Source organism: Telmatherina bonti (genome assembly GCF_933228915.1).
Source record: "Telmatherina bonti genome assembly, chromosome: 10".
In the NCBI taxonomy this organism is placed as follows: domain Eukaryota; kingdom Metazoa; phylum Chordata; class Actinopteri; order Atheriniformes; family Telmatherinidae; genus Telmatherina; species Telmatherina bonti.
The window spans coordinates 16,730,002-16,749,780 of record NC_136628.1 but is presented as its reverse complement, the minus strand read 5'-3'; the positions used below and the strand labels follow the sequence as shown (position 1 = coordinate 16,749,780).

The window sequence follows — 19,779 nt, the reverse complement described above, 5'->3', positions numbered from 1 at the left end:
AGTAGTTTGAGTTTGTTGCCTCTGCTCATGCACAGGGGAGACCGGTATTGGAAAATCAACATTAATGAACACACTCTTCAATACCATGTTTGAGAATGAAGAGGCGAGTCATTACCAGAACGGTGTGTATCTGCGACCGCGAACATACGATCTGCAAGAAAGCAACGTCCACCTCAAACTAACCATCGTCGACACCGTCGGCTTCGGTGACCAGATCAACAAAGAGGACAGGTAATCTTGGTGAAATAGTGAACATTAATAGGCTGATTGTTCATCTCTACTTTTATTTAAACTGGAAAAAGGTTTGTTTATTATTCTGAGTCAAACTCTCATCAACTGGCTCTGATGAGAGCACACATAAATAATATGATTCTTTGCTCATCAGGAAACTTGTAAACACAGAATATCTATTTTCCTGTCAGCCTTTTTAATGTTCATACATTCTATATATTAAATTGCAACATCTTAATGTCACTCATGTTGCCATTGGCTACAAAAGAGATGTACAATTTCTCTCCCAAATCTTCCAGTTTGCCTGTCTGTGGTGAATGGAAAAGGGAGGGTGGTGAAAAATAGAGGGAGTTGTTTATTTTTAATTTATTTTTTTTATTTTATTTTATTTTATTTTTTAAATGTTCAGCTGTGGAATGAGGCCGACTTGCCGTGGCCGAGCCAGCAAGTTGCTCTCTCACGGCCTTTGATAGTAGCTTTCGCCGCAGGCTGTTTAAACCAACATGCTGAAGGACGGACCCTGCAGCAGACAGTAAACGCACACTGAGAGAGAGCTTCAAAAGGGTCAGAGTTTGTGCATTCCCCAGAGAAGATAGAAGATGGCTGCGAAGGTAGAGGACAGATGACTGTAAACATGGTGCTAGCTCAGGGAATGCCAGATATTTTTTTTCTAAATTTTTTTCCCCCTTCTGACCAGGAAAAGGTCACTGACGCGCGACACCCTACTGCTGAAAGTGGACGAGGACGTTTAGTTTTCACTGTTAGATTGACATGATGGGAGAAAATGAATTTCTAGTGGGGAAGGGTCACACCAGGAATTGGATAGGGACTTTAAAGGCAGAGCATGTAAGATTTCAAGACAATTCTTTCCACCACCAGGTGGCAAACACCAGGTCGTGAGCAAAACCACAAAACTGCTACCTCCACAAACGACCACAGGTTGGCAGTAATGAGCAAAACTCACCCCTCACCCCTCCTCCTTGCCAGCTCCAATGAGGGCAGGAATCGCTTGTGAGCTGTAGCTCAGAGCCACTCTGCAATAAATGCGCTTATACTCACCCTACTGGTGGAAAAAAAGTATTTTTTTTACTGGTCAGAAAACATTCAAGGTCTTTGTCATTAATTGAACTTGTAATTTAATAATGCATCAAATGTGGACAGACTGGAACCTATGTTGAAAAAACTAATTATGATTGTAGTTATTTTTTTTAGTTAATTTATTTTGAAAATATTGAAAGTCTTACATACTCTACCTTTAAGCAAAGTTTTTTTTTTTTTTTTTTTTGTTATTACAGGTTTCATACATTACTGGTTTTAAAATGACTGTTCTGTTGCTTGTGTAAAACAAAATCTGAAACAAACCCTTAACCTTAAACTAAGAGTGATCAGTTCTGCATTTAAAGCCACGATTGTGCATCTCTGCTGTCACACTTTGTTATTTATGAACACACAAAGTGACAGCCTTATGTCAAATGTTAGTTTCTTCATCAGAACTCTGCAAATGGCCATTTTAGACAGATTTATGTCTAAGTGTGCTGCTAAAAGAAAAGTTTTACTTTAGAGTTTTTACAACCATTTGCTTTTGAATCTCAATAATTGGAACTGACGACAGATTCCTCGTCGAGGCTGAGATGGTTGTCTGGGGTCTGAATACACAACTTAACATAAACATGCAGCTATGAAATCTGCAGCTAAGGATGTGTATTGTCGTCTTTACACAAAACTTTTGTCGAGCAAAGGCGAAAAACTTGAACTAGGTTTGTATGAGGGATGGGACAAAGATGCTCTTTTAGCTGTTTTTGTGGGTTAAATTTACAAAGAAGAGCTTCCAGAAAACAAACTGCATCATTTAACATTTTGTAACATTTTCCTTTAAAGGTGGAGTATATTTTCAAAATAAATTAACTACAATCATAATTAGATAGTTTTTTTTGAACATGTAGTTTCCAGTCTGTCCATATTTGATGCGTTATTAAATTACAAGTTTAATTAATGACAAATGACAAAAAGCACTTTTTTTTTTTTTAGTGGTAGGCAAACATTTAAGAAGGGTCTAATTATGATTGTAGTTATTTTTTTAGTTAATCTATTTTGAAAATGTTGAAAATCTTACATACTACACCTTTAAAGTCAGAAGTGATTAGCAAACAGTTTTGGATTTAAAACATCCTCTCTAATTTTTCTTTCCTTTCTTTGTAAAACTACGCTTCTGTGGAGATTACTGTGCGTTTTAATAAATAACAATATGCAATCTGCAAGGAGGAAAGCTGTTTTTCAGAATGCGAAAAAATAATTGCAGCCATGTAATTGATAAGGATGGATGATGTGTTTAGTGCAGGAAATCTGTTAGCTTTAATAAATGTGCACTGACTCATGTTTGGATTGGCCTGTTTATGCAGGTCGTATATCATATTACAGATAATGGAGAAAATGTTCAGTGTTTTGCTCCACATGGAGATTTCTCAAGAGAAAAATTCTGTTAAATTGGTTTCTTTCATGCTTCATTTTCCTGGGAGAACAGGGTGTGCTTTTTTTTTTTTTTTGTAGTTTCTGTCATTAGTTTCAGCCGGACTTTAGTAGGCTGAACACACATTTCATACACAGCTAAGCTGTACAAGTCTAAGCTGAAATCTTGGCAACAAACCGGATCATATAGTAACTGAAAACATAACTGCCTCGGTTTGTTCCCCTCGAGACGGGCCCACATCTCCTTTTTATATTTATCACAAATGCATGAATGCGAAGACAAATATTTTGCTTTACATGCAGACATAAATCTTATTGTTTTTGTCCCTCTCCGTAGCTACAAGCCCATCGTCGACTACATTGACACTCAGTTTGAAAACTATCTCCAGGAAGAGCTGAAGATCAAGCGCTCGCTGTTTAACTACCATGACACGAGGATCCACATTTGTCTATATTTTATTGCCCCAACTGGACACTCCCTCAAGTCCCTGGACCTCGTCACTATGAAAAAGCTGGACAGCAAGGTACGCACCAGTGACACACTCACACACTTGCCCTCTGGCCAAACCACACTGACTCCCAGCAGCCCATTGTGTGGAAGATATCTGATGCTGAAATCCAACCTGCTTTTCACTGTGACCTGTGTGGATTTCAGTGAAATGTCAGGATCTCTGCTGGGTGTGGATCCTTTGTTTCCAGGGAACGGAGCTAAAAGCAAAATCACCCAGTGAATGTGTATGTTTCCATTTCACGTTAAAGGGCTTCTGGAAGTGCTCTCGTTTAGTTGTTTCCTTATATAAAAATAAATCCCATTTTAGTTTAATTTAATTCAACTTTATTTGTATAGCGCCACTTCACAACAATGTTGTCACTGGAAACTTTACATACACATCATTTTAAGCCAATTCATACATAGTCTATAATAGAAACCAACTGATTGTATCGAGTCATGACTTCGATCCAATCCTCCATCCTGAGCATGCACAAGGCGACAGTGGGAAGGAAAAAACTTCCTTTTAACAGTAAGAAAACCTTCAGTAGAACCCGGCTCAAGGAGGGCAGCCATCTGCCTCGATTGGTTGGGGTGGAGACGAGAGGAAAGACAGAACGTGTACAGCTGCACTTATTCAGAAAGACCTGCGGAAAAAAGGAGAAATAAGTTAGAGATGGCAATATTGTCATATATATTTATACATTAATATATTAGAGAAATTGAGCGAGGTACATCTCTGAATCAGGTGACGTCCCCATTGCTACATAAGTAATAAATGGCTAGACTACCTATAACTATAAGAGTAAAGAGCATAACCTGGATAGTTAGTTGTAACTGTCTTGGTTGTTATGGCAGATCTGCCTTCTATGAAGGTTTTTTTTTTAACACCACCAAGTCAACAAATTTTTTTTGCATATTTGCAACTGCAAATGTTTGATTTGCTGTGTAGCGAAAGCAAGCCAAGCGCTTCTCATCAATCCAGCACAAATTTCTTTAGGATTTAGTTTATAAATACGTCCTCGTCAGGCTCGTTCCATTTAGGCAGATTTGACGTGCTTGCAAGTCAATAAACAGTACTGTCGAATGCCAGTCGATATTTACTCTCAGTAACGTATTGATTTGTGGCTTTTTCATAGCTCTTATGCGAGCATTCCTACACATTATTGGTTTGTGTATCCCATGTTTTCCCATGTGCTGCTTAGTGTTTTCACCGGAGATGCATTCCCTAGCCTCTCCTCAGTTTGACATTTGATACAAAAAAAAATATCAACGCTGTAGTACTTGTAGTGCCAAAGAAGAGATTGTTAAACAGTGTGGTGTTAGATTTTTCCCTTTTATTAAAATCCAGGTTTCAGAGGGCCGAAGCATATTTAAAATACATGTTTAGAAAGAAATAATGGCAGGTAGGAAAGTGGGGAACACATGAAATTGAATCTGTAAGTCCTAAAAAGGTGGGGGTTTTTTTCAAGCCTTTAAGACAAAACTACATGACTTTGTGTGTGAGGATTTGTACAAATCTACATTAAGTAACAGCACTGTGTGATTCAGTAATTGAATCTTTGTTACACCATCAAATCGATCCGCTGCTTCCCGCCCCAGAGGGTTTTGTCTGCTGCCGCTACAGCAGTGTTTAGTGTGTATAACTGCCGATAGCGCTGCTGTAGAAATAAGAGCCCTCGTTCTGTTTGTTTCTGTTCATGCAACAATGATAAATCCAGAAAAAAACAGATGGCAATCTTGTGGCTGAAACCTGCTGCCTGACTTCTGCCAACTATCAACACATTGCTGCACCTGTCTGCCAAATGTCTCCTGATGCTGTTTCACATGGCCAACGCTCCCTGTCAGAGATTTTTATGAAGAGTTTTATATTATTTAGCCTTTTTAAAAAATTTTTATTATTGCATTTTACAATTAGGTAACTACTCCATATGAGAAGCTAGACTGCTCTTCTAAACTGAAAGCAAACCTACACAAATTTCAGAGAAATTTATTGTATCGGTAGTGACCATAAAGCTTCTACTGTGTCTTTACCAGCCAATAGAGTGATCAAAACCTGGCACACTGCGTTTGCCAGCAGCCTCCTGACACTGTCCAAAACACCACAGGATGTAAAGCCAAATCTTGAGTTTAATGCTTGAAAATCAGACATTTTCCTTTACCTGAGCTTTGCTTTTTTTTCTTTCTATTTTTGTATATGAGCAACAACAAAGGAGTCAACATTAGTTACATTTATTTCTAACGCAAGAACTGCTTTTCCTTTTGATATATATATATATATATATATATATATATATATATATATATTAAAAAAAAAAAAAAAAACACCTCCAAAAGTAGCTCAACAATAGCTGTAAGAAACATTTTAGTTCCTCACAAGCCTCACAAAGTGCTTCAGGTTTAAAATGACAATAATGTTAGATAGGGAGCACCACTCTGACTTCAGTGGCTCTGTCCTGCCAGTGTTTCCAGTAAGTGCAGTACAGTGGTGTTTTACTGTGTAATCTCAGACCAAGCCAGCACTCAGAGACAAAACTGGGATATTCTCAGCTGCAAATAATGATCAGCTTTTGTAAATTTGGTGATTTTACTCTTTCTGGGTTGTAAATAAGTGCAGAATGAACTCAGAGAATATCCTAAAAGTCTATCCATCCTCTTTCACTTATTCAACTCGGGGTCACAGGGATGCTGGGGCCCTGTTTTTGGTTCAATAAACTCAGCCCAGTCAAGTGTCTGTAAAATTAAATCATTAGGTATTCTGAATATTATTCATTATTCATTTAAGTTAATGTTACTGATTTTTTTGTATGTAAAAAAAAAAAATTAAAAAAAATTCCATAAGTAATTTTTAAAATAATTTTGTTGTAGTCCAAAACTAAATTAATGTCCGATATAACCCTCCAGCTGTCGGCTGTCTTCATGCATGTTTTTGCATCACCACTACAGACGAGGGCTGTGATGATATGCTTTTGCCCCAATTCAATTCGATTCTGATTTTCTTTGGGTGCCGATTTGATTTGAATTGCGTCTCAATTCTTTGATATTTCTAATTTTTGTAGATTTAAAAACAAAAAAATTGTATAAAACTTTTTTTGCTCACCATTTTTGTTGATTTCAATTAGGAAAAAACAACCCAGTAACCAGACCATCATTCTGCTGCTATAAGGCCCAAGTAGACAAGTAAACGATCAATAAAAACAATTAAAATGACAAAACTTTTATAATAGATTATTTTTATTTATTTGGAAAAAAAAAAAAAAAAGATTTTAAAATTGTGAAGCAAAAAATCCCGATATCCAATTTTTCGAGTAGATTCTCCCACCCTTACTACAGACTGTCGTCAACACTGATCATTTCTGGCTTTTTTCCATACGTTTTACATTTTGGCAACCTTGAAAACATTTTATTGCCACGGAAGCCATTTTAGAATTAGTTTTCTTTGTGGTGTGAAATTAAAGTCCTCATAATCGTATTTTACAGTGTCAGCATGTGGTGATTCACATGATTATTATTCACACTTGAACACAAAGAAGAACAAGTTTAATCTGGAAAATAAAGATAAAAAAGCAGACGTCTTTTGTCCATCAGAGGAGCAAACAGGGAATCCGACCAGTACCAGCTTTTCCTGTCAAACATTAACAATGACGTTGTTCTTGTAAACAGATACAAAGAAACCATCAATGAGTGTTTTTCTTTATTTTTACAGGATTAAAGCAGGAAGTGAACATATGGAGCAGAGGTGTCCACATCTGGTTCTGGAGGGCCATAATCCTGCAGGTTTTCCATGTACTGCTGCTCCAACACACCTGAATCAGATGAATCAGTCATATTGCAGAACTTTATTGTCTGTTGGATGCATTAAATGGGAACCAGGTGTGTTGGAACAGGGATGCATATAAAAACCTGCAGGACAGCAGCTCTCAAGGACCAACATGGGACACCCCTGATGTAGAGGATTTAGTTTATCATGTGACATGATTAATACATCCTGCTAAATAATGAAATGTGAAATTTGTACAGTAATCATTCATGTTGTGTGATTGAGGTGAGAGGTTCAAGTTGTGAAATTTTAGTTGTGACTTCTATTTTGTTTGTCATTATACCTTTATTAAAGCAGGCACTACACACTCACACACATTCACACACACACACACACACACACACACACACACACACACACACCTTACCGGGCAGCTATTTATTGAGCTTTATACACATAAATCGGTAGCTGAGGGATAAGATTTCAGATGACATGCAAAATATTTAATAAGTTCAGCTTGTCACATGAGCAGCATCTGAGTTTCTGAGAATCTCACGAATTCTTAATTTTCATTGAGTGTTCAATGTGAGAGCTTCTTGCATGTAGCTACAGCTGGTGGTCCTAGTTGTTCACAACAAACAGAACTATTTTGGAGCTCTTTGGTCAGCTGGGAAAACTCATCTGTGGGAAGTAAACACACATTTCTGTCCACTTCGTCCTCATTGGCTACGTCCAACCCGCTAACCTCCATCTGCTTCAGTGGACAAACAAGGCTGTTGTGCCCGGCCTTGTGATTAGAAAACAGGGTTTATTAAGGGTTAAACACGACGCTGGCTGCCCTGCTGCAGATTAATGATCCAGTAAAGTGTGATGAGGTTGTAATTTGACTCTTAATCAACACTGGCATTTGCTCTGAGGCACCGTGTGGAATTGACGAGTGAATCTGTGGGAGTCCTTCCCATCGTCCCAGTTAGTGATTTGGGTAAAGCAGCTGTATGGAGGAATGCAGACAAACTGTGTGTTTATATCTGCACATCTGTTGCTGATTGTAGATGGAGCCTGGTTTATTTTCATAATCGCAGTTTGTTTTCTGGATGTGTTGGAGTTCTGACTGAACTCTCACTGTTCGGCTTTGCTGAATTGACTCTTGTCACACTTTAATGGTCATTTTGAGTGTGAATTTCTTTTAAAACTAACTTTGTTTTGACTCTGTATTTATGACCTGATGATAAATCTGTCATCTATAATTCTCTAGAAGCATTCAGTTGATATGTGCATTTTCTCTAAGAGCCTCATCCATAAGCTATATTCTGTTGGTATTGATCATCGTGAGACAGGATGAGGCACGTTACTAACTTTTGAACAGCTTTCAGTACCTCCTGTCTTTTTCTTCCCATCGTTCTTTAGGTCAACATAATTCCCATCATCGCCAAAGCAGACACAATCTCCAAGAGCGAGCTCCATAAGTTCAAAATAAAGATTATGAGTGAACTCGTGAGCAACGGCGTCCAGATATATCAGTTCCCGACAGACGATGAAGCCGTCAGTGAGATCAATGCCTCCATGAACGTAAGTCAAACCGACATTGTTACCCTAAAAGTCTATCTGTCCTCCTTCACTTAATCCAACTCAGGGTCACAGGGTCATGCTGGAGCCCTGTCAGGTAGAGAGAGGCAGGGTGGTTCATCACAGTATCCTAGCAACCTACAGAGACAAACAAGACAACCACCCTCTTATCCGCACACTCCCTCCTTTCTTTGACATTAAGCCACACAGTGGACTTCTAGCCACCCCACCATGCAGTCCAACCTGAACAGTGTCATGTAGATGATGCCCTGTTCTTAAATTACATGTTGAAAAAATGTGTAGAGTTCTTTTAAAATACAGTTTGTAAAGGTATGTATGTCTTCTGACTTTATATTTATAGAACCACATGTGTTACACATCTGGTAACGGCAGCGTGTTTACAATATTTTCTTTGCTGTTAACACATGATCCAAAGTCATTTCCCTTTGCAGTCATTGATTTGCTTCTGTATTCGGGAGGAGAAATGCCAAAAATGTGCAAATGCATGCTTGTTGTTGTATGTGTTGCCCAGAGAGAAAAATAATAACAGTTTTACATAGATTTACACATGATTTACACATGATTTGTCTTTTCTTTTTATATTAAAGAGTGCAAAAAATTGTGTAAACTTGTAAGCGGTACAGACGTTTAACTTCAGTCTTTATATTGCCGTTTTGCATGTTTCTACTGTTTATCTGAAGAAATGGCTTTTTAGTAGACATGCTACTAAAACCTGATTGTGTAAATAATAACACAAGGAAACAAACAAGTGACTTTTAGCTTAGTGTCCTTATTTTTCACAAGAGGCAACCGAAAAAAGCATTTTATTCAGATTATTAGCCTGATAATTTTCTTTTTATAACTAGAATGTGTACTCATCAGACATACACCGCCTCATGTACAAATGTACAAACAGGACTGTATGTAATTCTCTCTGGCACTGTTCTGGTCCAGTATCCTGATGTATTCATAGTGGTATCAGTGCCCACTCTCTGCAGTTTGTTCCCTCAGAGTCAAGCAGCTAGCTGCTTTTGTCTTGCAATTTTGAGGCATTGTATCGAGCCTGTTTTCCACATGACTCATTACTGTCAGCTGTAATGAGGCGTAGTAGCTCTCAGAGCAATAATAAAAATGCTTTTAATCACATAAAGAAGAAAGGCCTCCCAGCTCCTTCTGAGGCAGCTGTTGCACATAAAACAGCTTCAGTTCATCCAATGCAAACTTCTCTGTGATGTGGGCTTCTTGTGGAAGATGAGCGGGCCTACAAACATGGTCAAATAACTTTAATTTAACGTTTAATAGTTTGTTGTCTTAGATTTTAGTAACAAGTTTGTGAAGTGAACTTACAAGTGTTTTACAGGGCTGCGAGGAATGAAGAAAGCAGGAAATGAAAAACTTTTAACTTTCCAGGGGAAGGACAGGAAGAAGCCCTCCGGTTACAACTTTTCACCTTTTTAACACCCGTGACGTCTTTTCCTGTGCAGGCTCATCTGCCGTTTGCTGTGGTCGGAAGCGTAGAAGAGGTCAAAGTGGGTAACAAAACGGTGAGGGCCAGACAGTACCCCTGGGGTGTTGTACAAGGTAAGAACTGCCCATGAGAAAGTCAGTCGTGATGTGTGAGTGTACATTGCGCATGTAAAGGACCAACTTTTTTCTTTTCTTCAGTATTGCTACACAGTGATGAGCCTTAAGCCTGATGTGTATTATTGTATTCCGGTAAAAACCAGTTAGGAAAGACGTGTTTATTGTAAATCGGTGGATGCTGGTACACTTAAGGAGAAGTATCAGGAATACAGTTTCCTGTTTGGTGAATTATTGAAGTGAAAATAAAGAACAAGATGTAGGGAAGGGAGTTGTGTTCACAAAAACAGCTCTGTCAGCAGTGGAAACTGGTCTTTAAGGCTCCTGTGACATGACTCATACAAACTGCTGTTTTTAGACGTCTCTACGTGTAAATCAATGGTCTAAACAGCTTAGAAGTATTGTCTCCCCCCCCCCCCAAAGATGGACGAAAATAATATGCTTTAACAATTTATTAAATGCCTTGAGATGATGAATGATTATTTGAATTTATTTATTATTATTTATTGTTATTGAATTTCCCTTTAGGGATTAATAAAGTATTTTTCATTTCATTTTATTATTGTATTTTAATAGGAACATGACTTTATCATATGTTTAGCCTCTTCTCATGTGTTGTGGATGCTTTGCCATTTTAACATCCAACCGAAGCAGCCAGTTTGTACTGGAACGGCACACTCATACAGGAAAGTGCAAACCTTTTTGGACCATTGACGATTTCCTTGCAATTTTTTTTTTCAGAAAAAATTGCAGAAATTGTGTTTGTCATAAAAACTGAAATCAGTCAGTCAGTCATGATCCAAACCTCTTAATCCAATGATGGGTTGCTGGAGCCTATCCCAGCAGGCTTTGGGCGAAAGGCAGGGTACACCCTGGACAGCTCGCCAGTCCATCGCAGGGTAAAAACTGAAAATGTAAAATGAAATGGCGAGTCCTGAATGTTGTGAAGGACATGCCTTTGACAACGTTTCACTCAGCAGCCGAGCATCTTTCTGTAGTGAGAGATGTTTCTGCTTGTGGCAGTGTGACGACTACGCCCCCACTGTTCGTCTGTTTTATTTATACACACCCTGTTAATGCTGCAAGTGTGACTTCCTGAGGAGCGACACTGAAATGAAGGACGAGTGGATAAATGAGTCTTCTGTGGGGTTTCCAGAGAGCGTCTGTGTTTACTTGCGACGTGCATATAACTGTAGCCGTTCTTATTCACGTGCAGTAAATCTCTCCTGTTACGTGTGCGTCGATGTGTGTATTGGACGCACGCCTGTGTGTATCGATTGTGTTTCCCGTGGAGACGTCGCCTCTCGTGTCAGCTTTCTTGGGAGTTTTGTTCCCACAGCTCATTCCACTGTTTGTCAGCGGTGGTAAACAGTTTAATTCAATAATGTGACACAGAGATGTGCTGTGAGCATGTTACTGCTCACGTGGGAGTTATCCTCCCAGACAAGCTGCCTCCCTCCCCCACTTCCTTCCTCCCTCGCCCCCCTGGTTTACTGCTCTCTCTTTCCTCTCCCCATTATCCACTGACCACTCTCATTCCCCAATCCTCAGAGGACTTTCTGGTTATTTATGAAGCCTGCTGGGCGTCTCCGAGGGTCCACATACTTCAGGAGTCATTATGAAGTAACCAAGCAGTCCTGTGACTTTTTAATGTCTTCTGCAAACTGTTATCTCTGCTTTATGTTTCCCTACTTAAGAGGCTGGTTTTATGATTTTCCTTTAAAGCTCTGGTTGATAGGTGGCTTACAGTAAAAGATGGATGCTGATGAGACAAGATGGTTGTCATGACAACACGACAAACACAGCAGCAGTGATATTAAACATGTCTTATCGAACAGGTTTCTAATATTAAGTGCTTTAAACTGATATTTGTCCACAACAACATTATAGTGTGTTGAAGATTACGTCTATGTGTTTATACATAATATATAAATGGAATTGACGAGGTAATCGGCTCCCAGTACGAGTTACTAAACTTGCATTTATAATTAATGTTCAGTGGTTTTAATCTAAAGTTTATCTCTAAAAGGATGATTAGTGTAGATGAGAAGCGGCATCTAATTGCACACTGCAGTGAAATGATTCTGTTCGTCCCAGAACCGAGATCTGCCTCTGAAGCACTTTTTGGATTTTGTTGTTTTGGATCGAATTATCTAATCAACATTATCCGTCTCTGCCGAGTAACTAATGTCTGTAGTGATGAGTCAGGGGCCTCTTCCTCACTGATGGCTCTTCATTCCTTCAGTCAGTCAGTCAGTCAACACTTCTTGTCCAAGCATCTGAAGATTGGATGGGAGGAGGAAGACAAACGTCTGCTTTACAGTTTGCACTTGACTGAAAGGAGAGCCTCAGTCAGTGGAAATGGTTTGTACATGCCAGATGTCATGTGGACGGGTTATGGTAACCTCTTAAAGAGCACATGAGAAATTTCCATCTGCTTGGCAGGATGACAGAGGAGGAACTGTGCTCTGACAATAAGAGTAATTGAAGGGGAGGCTCAGTGAGAGTGTGCTTATCTCCCCTCAGGATCTCATGGCTCTGTTATCTCTAAAACCCCTGACATCTGTGACACACTGCAGAACCCTGGTGTTTAGTCTCTGAAGCCGACTGTGTGTTTGTTCTGTTGTAAAAACATGGAGCAGGAGGTGTTTGTATGCGAGCACAGATGCCATTCTGGACTAACATTACATTTGATTCTCAAGTGTTTTTCATTTCATGGAAATTTCTTTGGCTTCTGCTGTGAGAAAACGATGCAAAATTAAAACTGTATTTTCTGCTATTATAGATATGGTGAATTAACACTCTTATCTTATTGTTATGTTATTGATTAACTTAATTCATGACTAATATTTGGACGATCACACACAACATAGTAGCAGATTAACAGCCAAGGACAGATGGATCTGTTTTTTTTTTTTTTGTTATTTTGTTGTTTTTTTTTTGCTTCCATTTTCTGGTTTTGCCTTTTCTTCAATGTTTGTGTTTCCATGTTGGTGTATTCTGTCTGTGTGTCAGCAGATCTGTGCTTTTGAAGGTTCAGCACTGCAGTAAGTCACAGCACTGGCCCTCATTCAGCCCTCAGCAGGGGGGCCAGCACAGAGAGTTATTAGATGCCAAATGAGCAGCAGTCTCAGTAGTCTAGATGCAGCCTCTGAGCTATTAGTTCTTTTTTTAACCTACCGGTATTTTTTTTTCCCCTTCTTCTAATATTGCTTGATTAGTCAGAAATTTGAGCAAAAATGCAAATGATTCACACAGTCCCCGTCCTGACCGTCACGTTTTTCCTTTTATTTTATTTAAATTTGGGTTTGTGAAGCATTGACACGCTTTGTCTGAGCGTGTTCAGGAAACGCTCCGGTGTTTTGTTAATCAGGCACTAAAACCGTTGGTTTTTCATTTAAGTATGTTAAACCTCTGCATAAGACTTTATTAATCCCACTATGGAAGACTTTTTGCATCACTACTGCTCCATTAGAGAGTAGTGCTGTGACAATATGCTTTTGTCCTGATTCGATTACGATTTTTCTTTGATGCTGATTCGATTTAAATTGCGATTCTCACAATTCTTCGATATTGCTGATTTTGGTAAGTTAAAAATGAAAAAACATGTAGAAAACTTTTTTTACTCGTCATTTTTCTTAATTTCAATGAGGAAAAAAAACAACACAGTGGCCAGACAATCATTCTGCTGCTATAATGCCCATGAAGACAAGTAAAAAGATCAATAAAAACAATAAAAATGGCAAAAAATTTTTTTTATTAAGGATGATTTTTCTTTATTTGAAAAATAAAATCTATTTTAAAATTGTGATGCAAAAAATCCTGATATTCGATTTTTCCATTCGATATTCCCACCCCTACCAGAGAGTAGGACAAATATGAAATATAAATATTGAATACAGTAAAATAAAAACGCTCTATACCACAGTAACTGGTAGTCTATGTTACAGCATACACAGTATGTATTATGGAGGATTGGTTATAATAATATACAAACAGGTAATAACTTTATGTATTGGCAAACAACACATACATATATCTACATATGCATATTAATTCATACATGCATATATACATATATATATATGTGTATGTATATGTATGTATATATGTATGTGTATATATATATATATATATATATATATATATATATATATATATATATATATATATATATATATATATATCCTGTAGACAAATATACATAACTACGTACACACATACTAGGAGCAGTGGTTAACTATTGAGCTCTGCAGGCTGTCTTTTCATTTTCTGCCAATAAATCTAAAAGGATGGTTAAGCCTTTTGAATGTCACCGCGGTGCTTTATATTTTTAGAGCTTGCAGCTGATGGTGGTATTTAAATACAACATGGATCCCATTTTACATCATTGTCTCGGTATTTGTAGTATTAACTCTAAAGGCCTTGTGTGTTTAGTTTGCACATCCCCTGTAGATTCCAGTGTGTTCATAAGGCATCAAAATCCATCTGTTCAGCTTTGTGTTGGCTTAAATTTCTTAAACGGCTCACGATAGGTTTGGCACGTTTGCAGATGGGTTTGCATGTGAGAGCGTTAGCGATTGGTGTCTACCTGAGCTGTCCACCTGGTTGGAGATGAAGAACTTCTATTTTTAATACAGAGTATAGTATAGTTTATTTTCCCCAAGAGGTTTGAAAAATTCCCAAAAAAAGTAGATTAAATAGTTTTGTAGTTTTCCATTTTTCCATGCAGGTCCTTAAGACATCATCAGGCTGTTTAAACAAGTGGAGAAAACTGGTGGAAATGTTAAGTTTAATAGAAGACCATCATTTTTCCTTGATGAGAGGAGTGCAGAATCTGAGCCAGCAGAAGACTGAAAAGCACTTTTTTTTTTTTTTTTGCTCCACAATGTTCTCCTGCATCCACAGGCAGTGGTCATGGTTATAAAAGGTTTTCGTATCATTTAACAGACTTTTGGGAGAGGTTACACACACAAGCCAAAGTGGGATTATTATGACTTTTCACAGAGTTTCAGTTCACAACATCTGCACTGCATGCTGCGGTTTCAGGAGTAATTTTATCATTGGCTGACTTCTATGCAAAACTTGCTAAATGTATGCGGGAACTTGGATGAATAATTTTTCTACTTGTCAGTTCCTTACAGTATATACTTCATACTTCAGAAAGCACGATCACGGAACGTCCAGGTTATGTAATTAAACTGTTTTATATGCCTTTAATCCCTTTTTTTTTTTTTTTTTTCAAAGTTATTTTAAATTGTCTGAGCAATATTAGAAGAATTGTATTGGAAAAAAAGAGAGGAAAAAGGTCATTTCCAGAGCAGACCATATTGTTATTCTGGACTGAGGTGACCCATGAGTAAAGGCTCCAGTCGAATGGAGATGCTGCCCACAGCAGCAGCGTCGGTCTGTCAGGCACGCCACACTTCCTGCCCTTTCTCCTCCACGTCATTTCACTGTGAGACCCCCTCAGATATGAAGCCGTGTTCTAGTTTAAAAACCGTGCATGAAGAGTACAGTCTGTGTGAGAGATGCAGCAGATTTCTACGATGATGATGTGTACATACCAGATATGAACTCTCTCGTGTGTATTATGCAGAGTGTTTGACATTCCTGTAGAGTTGTGGTTTGATTTCATGCTTTTGAGAGAATGTCAGTGAAAAATAGTACCAGATGTGTTAAAATAAGTCTGATGCGGTGAAAAAATGAGACTCATCATTGAGTGACATGCTTGTAACTCTGGTTTTAATTAAAACGTTTTCAATACACAATCAAAGTTTTGGTTTGGAGCAATCTGGACTTTTCCTTTTTTAATTATTATGTTTTTGTTATTTTTCCCACCCTTAGTTGAAAATGAGAGCCACTGTGACTTTGTGAAACTCAGAGAGATGTTGATCAGAGTCAACATGGAGGATCTGAGAGAGCAGACACACGCCCGTCATTACGAGCTGTACCGACGCTGTAAGCTGGAAGAGATGGGCTTCAAAGACACAGACCCTGACAGTCAGCCGTTCAGGTAAACAGAGTGGAAATGTAACTGTGGAACATGTGTCCTTCCTGAGGTGTCTTCAGTGGTCAGTAGACAAGCGTGCAAGAAATGCAACAAACTGCACAGTTACTCAACTGTTGAGGGGAAAGTCTTTGTAACTTAATGACAATAGCCTTTTTATGTTTGTTTCTTCTCACTTTATCCTTTTTGTCGTCCCTTCCCTGCAGCCTTCAGGAGACCTACGAAGCCAAGAGGAAAGAGTTTTTAGGGGACCTGCAGCGCAAAGAGGAGGAAATGCGGCAAATGTTTGTGAACAAAGTCAAAGAAACTGAAGCAGAACTTAAAGAAAAGGAGAGAGAGGTCAGTCTGAACAAATTATGAGAACATGATAGGATTGATTTTTAAATGCCTGTTATGTTTTATATGTCATTACTGCAACTTCAGAGGGGTTGCTTGTGAAGCTTTTTAATGGTTTGGCAGCACATCAGCAAAGACTGCAGTAGGTCAGTATGCTACTGCACGCTTCAGCTGTTCTGGCAACATAAATAATCTGATAGCGCTCTTTTCTGTGCTCCAACTCTTCAGCAGGTCTTTGAAATTTGATTTGTAGATCTGTAAGGCTGGGGGAAAAAGACAGAGGGAGTGATACTTACAAAAAAAAAAGAAAGAAAACCACCTTAGCCTCGGTTCGGCTGGAGATGGTCTCCATCTGTCTGGTTGACAAAACAATCAATACATAACGATAAATCATGACCTTTCAGCATGTCTGAAGTGAATTTGAACATGTTTGAAGTTTCAGTAAGTTAATTTTACCTCATTAAATTCTACTTAATTTTATCTTACCTTCGCCGCTTTGCATTTACAACTAACTGTTTAACTTGAGCGTCTGTTTAATCAGTAAAGCTGCTTTAGGGCAGATTCTTCTGTAATGCAGTTAATGCAGATGTCAAGTCTCACTATCCTGTTTGTCCGACAAAACCGAGGCGAAAGTTGCAGCAACTATTAAAAGATGAGTTGTTGACTGTAAGATTGAGAGCTGGGTGAGGTTGTTGTTTTAGCACAGCTGTCATTGAGGAGGTAGAAACGTTTTCAGCATCAGTTTGTGTGCACTGTTGGTCAGTGTGGAAAAGGCAAAGCAATGGCGGGTGCAACAAGGGATCTTTATCTGCTTTTACAGCTTATATTCTTAAAGACAGGGAAAAAGGTGTTTTCCCAACATGTACAGACTGGTGTGCATTGTAATCTTACAACTGCCATCCATCTATTTTCTAGAAATGCCTATATGCAAGGTCGCCGGGGACTGAAGCTCATCCTGCCTCACAAAAGGAACGTTTGTGGGGTATACTGGCTTAGATCACCCACCCCACAAATTCCAGTGAATTATAAACTAGTTCCTGTAACTACATAGCCTCTGATTTCATCCGTGCCACAGCTTGTGCTGGAGAATTCATCAGCTGCTGGTTATGATGAGTAAATTATTAAAGACAAGGGGATGACTGAGCAGATGGTTTATGAACAGTAACAGTTTTTCTTCATGTAGGACAAACTACCTCCCACTAGTTATCAGTTCTGCTCATGTTTAGATTATTATTAGGTGGTGGTCACAGGAATAAAGGTTTGGGAAAACGTATTGTAAGAGTGGCACTGACTATAAAAGCCCTCTTCTAGCTGTAGAGACCGAGCATATAGTTGAGGCATGCTTCCAAAATCCACTGAGAGTCCATGACTTGTTTCTTTGTTCTTTACTAAATCTTTTCAACGTTACAGGAAAGGATAAAAAGAATATACAAAAAAATAAAGGTACTCCTTATGAGTAAATACACTTAAACATGGTCAAAGACTAGTGTGCTCCCTGGGTTCCACAGGAGGAATTAATAAAAAAAGAAAAAAAAGAAAAAAGAAACTGAAGCTTCATGGATGGCTTGTTAAACCAGAACCAATCAAAGTCTTCAATTAAGCTTGTTAAAGCCCCAAACTTTCTCATAATTAAACCAACAATTTACCAACAATATTAACTAAATGGCTCTAACACGTATATTTAGTCGAATCAACTCTGTTTGAATCGACACTGAAGTCTGTAGTCGATGCTTCCCAGTGACTGATGGCATTTGCAGCAACTGCTCTCTAATGTTTACGCCCCCCCCTTTCTTCTTCTCGTCCTCTTGTCCTTCCATCACCACCATCTCTCTTCAGCTTCATGACAAGTTTGAGCAGCTGAAGCGGATGCACCAGGAGGAGAAGAGGAAGGTGGAGGAGAAGCGGAGAGAACTGGAGGAGGAGATGAACGCCTTCAACAGGAAGAAGGTGGCAGCTGAGACGCTGTCTTTATCTCAGCCTCCCAAGAAAGACAAGGACAAGAAAAAGTAAGGCTGTCTCTCCATCTGTCAGCCTACCCATTCTTCTTTCCATAACAGGACACTGCGTTTTCTAACCCCACACCTTTCTTTAACCCGCTTTCCTCCCATTGTGTGCCTTCAGTCTTAAAATGCTTGTCCTGCTAGTCTTGACCCTTCTTGTTTAGCTAAATTTACTAATAAGCAGAAGGCGGGCATTCTGCCACGTCCGGTGGTCAAGTGTCGCATTAATGAGCTTTAAGGGGAGTGCGCTGCACTGTTGTCAACTTATCTCTAACACGCAGGAATGTCAGCTTTTTCTAAGGACCTGGCATGCGTTAAGGAAACGTCCTCCCTTTTTGTCCTGCCCAAGCTCAACATTTCCTGTGCTTTCACTCTTTCCCTTTGCTACGCTCTGATTGTTCAGGTTACTCAGGGACAAGACGATAAATTCTCTCTATGAGGCAGGAAAAATGCTTTTAAATTGGTGACACAGCTCAGAAAAAGGCGAAATTCATCTAAATCAAGGATTAGGGTGGGTTTTTTTTTGTTTTTTGTTTTTTACAGTTCATATTTTGACTTGGTGACTTTTTATTTCAGATGGATGATGTGATTGCATCTAACATCACTGAGTATCCAACAGCGCTGTTTGCTTTTATTTGATAAAAAAAAAAAAAATCTTGCTTTATACTCAAGATTTTCAGACACAATTGGAGAGACTTCCAACTGGTTACAGCAAAGAAATCCAATGTGTCCAAAAGCTTTCCACATCAGCAGAGAGCTGCTTGTGAAGGTGCCACCTCTGCAAAGTCATTTGTGATTGGTCTGGACAAAGCCCAGAGGAAATCCGGTTGGAACGGGAGGCCTCGCCAGATACATTGTGTCAGAGAAAATAAAACGTGAGCTCTCTGACTCATCTGGCTTCCACATTTGCATTTAAAGGAACCGTCAAATCCTCATGTATGGACAAACCTGTACACTGTGGATCAGAGCTTTTTTTATGTGTCCCTCCCCCTGAGAACAAAGCCAGCAGCGCACCTTAACGTTCCCCTAAGTGGAAAGTAGCAGCTTTTCTGCTTTTAGCGAGTTAATTGTTCATGTTTTATTGAGAATGACTGAAGTGAACGTAACGGCTGCCACAGAGTTGGACCGCACGCGTTAACTTTTAAATCTATTCAGTGAGGTCTGCAAAGTGAAAAATCAGGCTCCTGGCTCCATCTTGTGGCTGTTCGTACACAGGGCTGTGAGAAACTGATCTTCCATTTTGTGGATTTAACTCACTTTCCTCAGCTCTTCAGTTTGATCTACATGTGACACGCGTCGCACTCCGGAGGTTTATTATAGCTTACCCACGCCGCCACTG

The 19,779-nt window shown here is 39.0% G+C and overlaps 1 protein-coding gene across 1 annotated transcript in view; it reads left to right on the top strand.

Annotated features, from left to right (window-relative positions):
* Positions 1-19,779, top strand: part of septin8a (septin 8a) — a 29,509-nt gene that overhangs the window by 9,251 nt on the left and 479 nt on the right. The window contains exons 3-9 of the mRNA XM_079247919.1: positions 36-231; positions 3,035-3,221; positions 8,355-8,516; positions 9,998-10,094; positions 15,942-16,110; positions 16,311-16,443; positions 18,277-18,446. Of these exons, the coding sequence (XP_079104045.1) occupies positions 36-231; positions 3,035-3,221; positions 8,355-8,516; positions 9,998-10,094; positions 15,942-16,110; positions 16,311-16,443; positions 18,277-18,446 (1,114 nt within the window). The remainder of the gene's footprint in view (positions 1-35; positions 232-3,034; positions 3,222-8,354; positions 8,517-9,997; positions 10,095-15,941; positions 16,111-16,310; positions 16,444-18,276; positions 18,447-19,779) is intronic.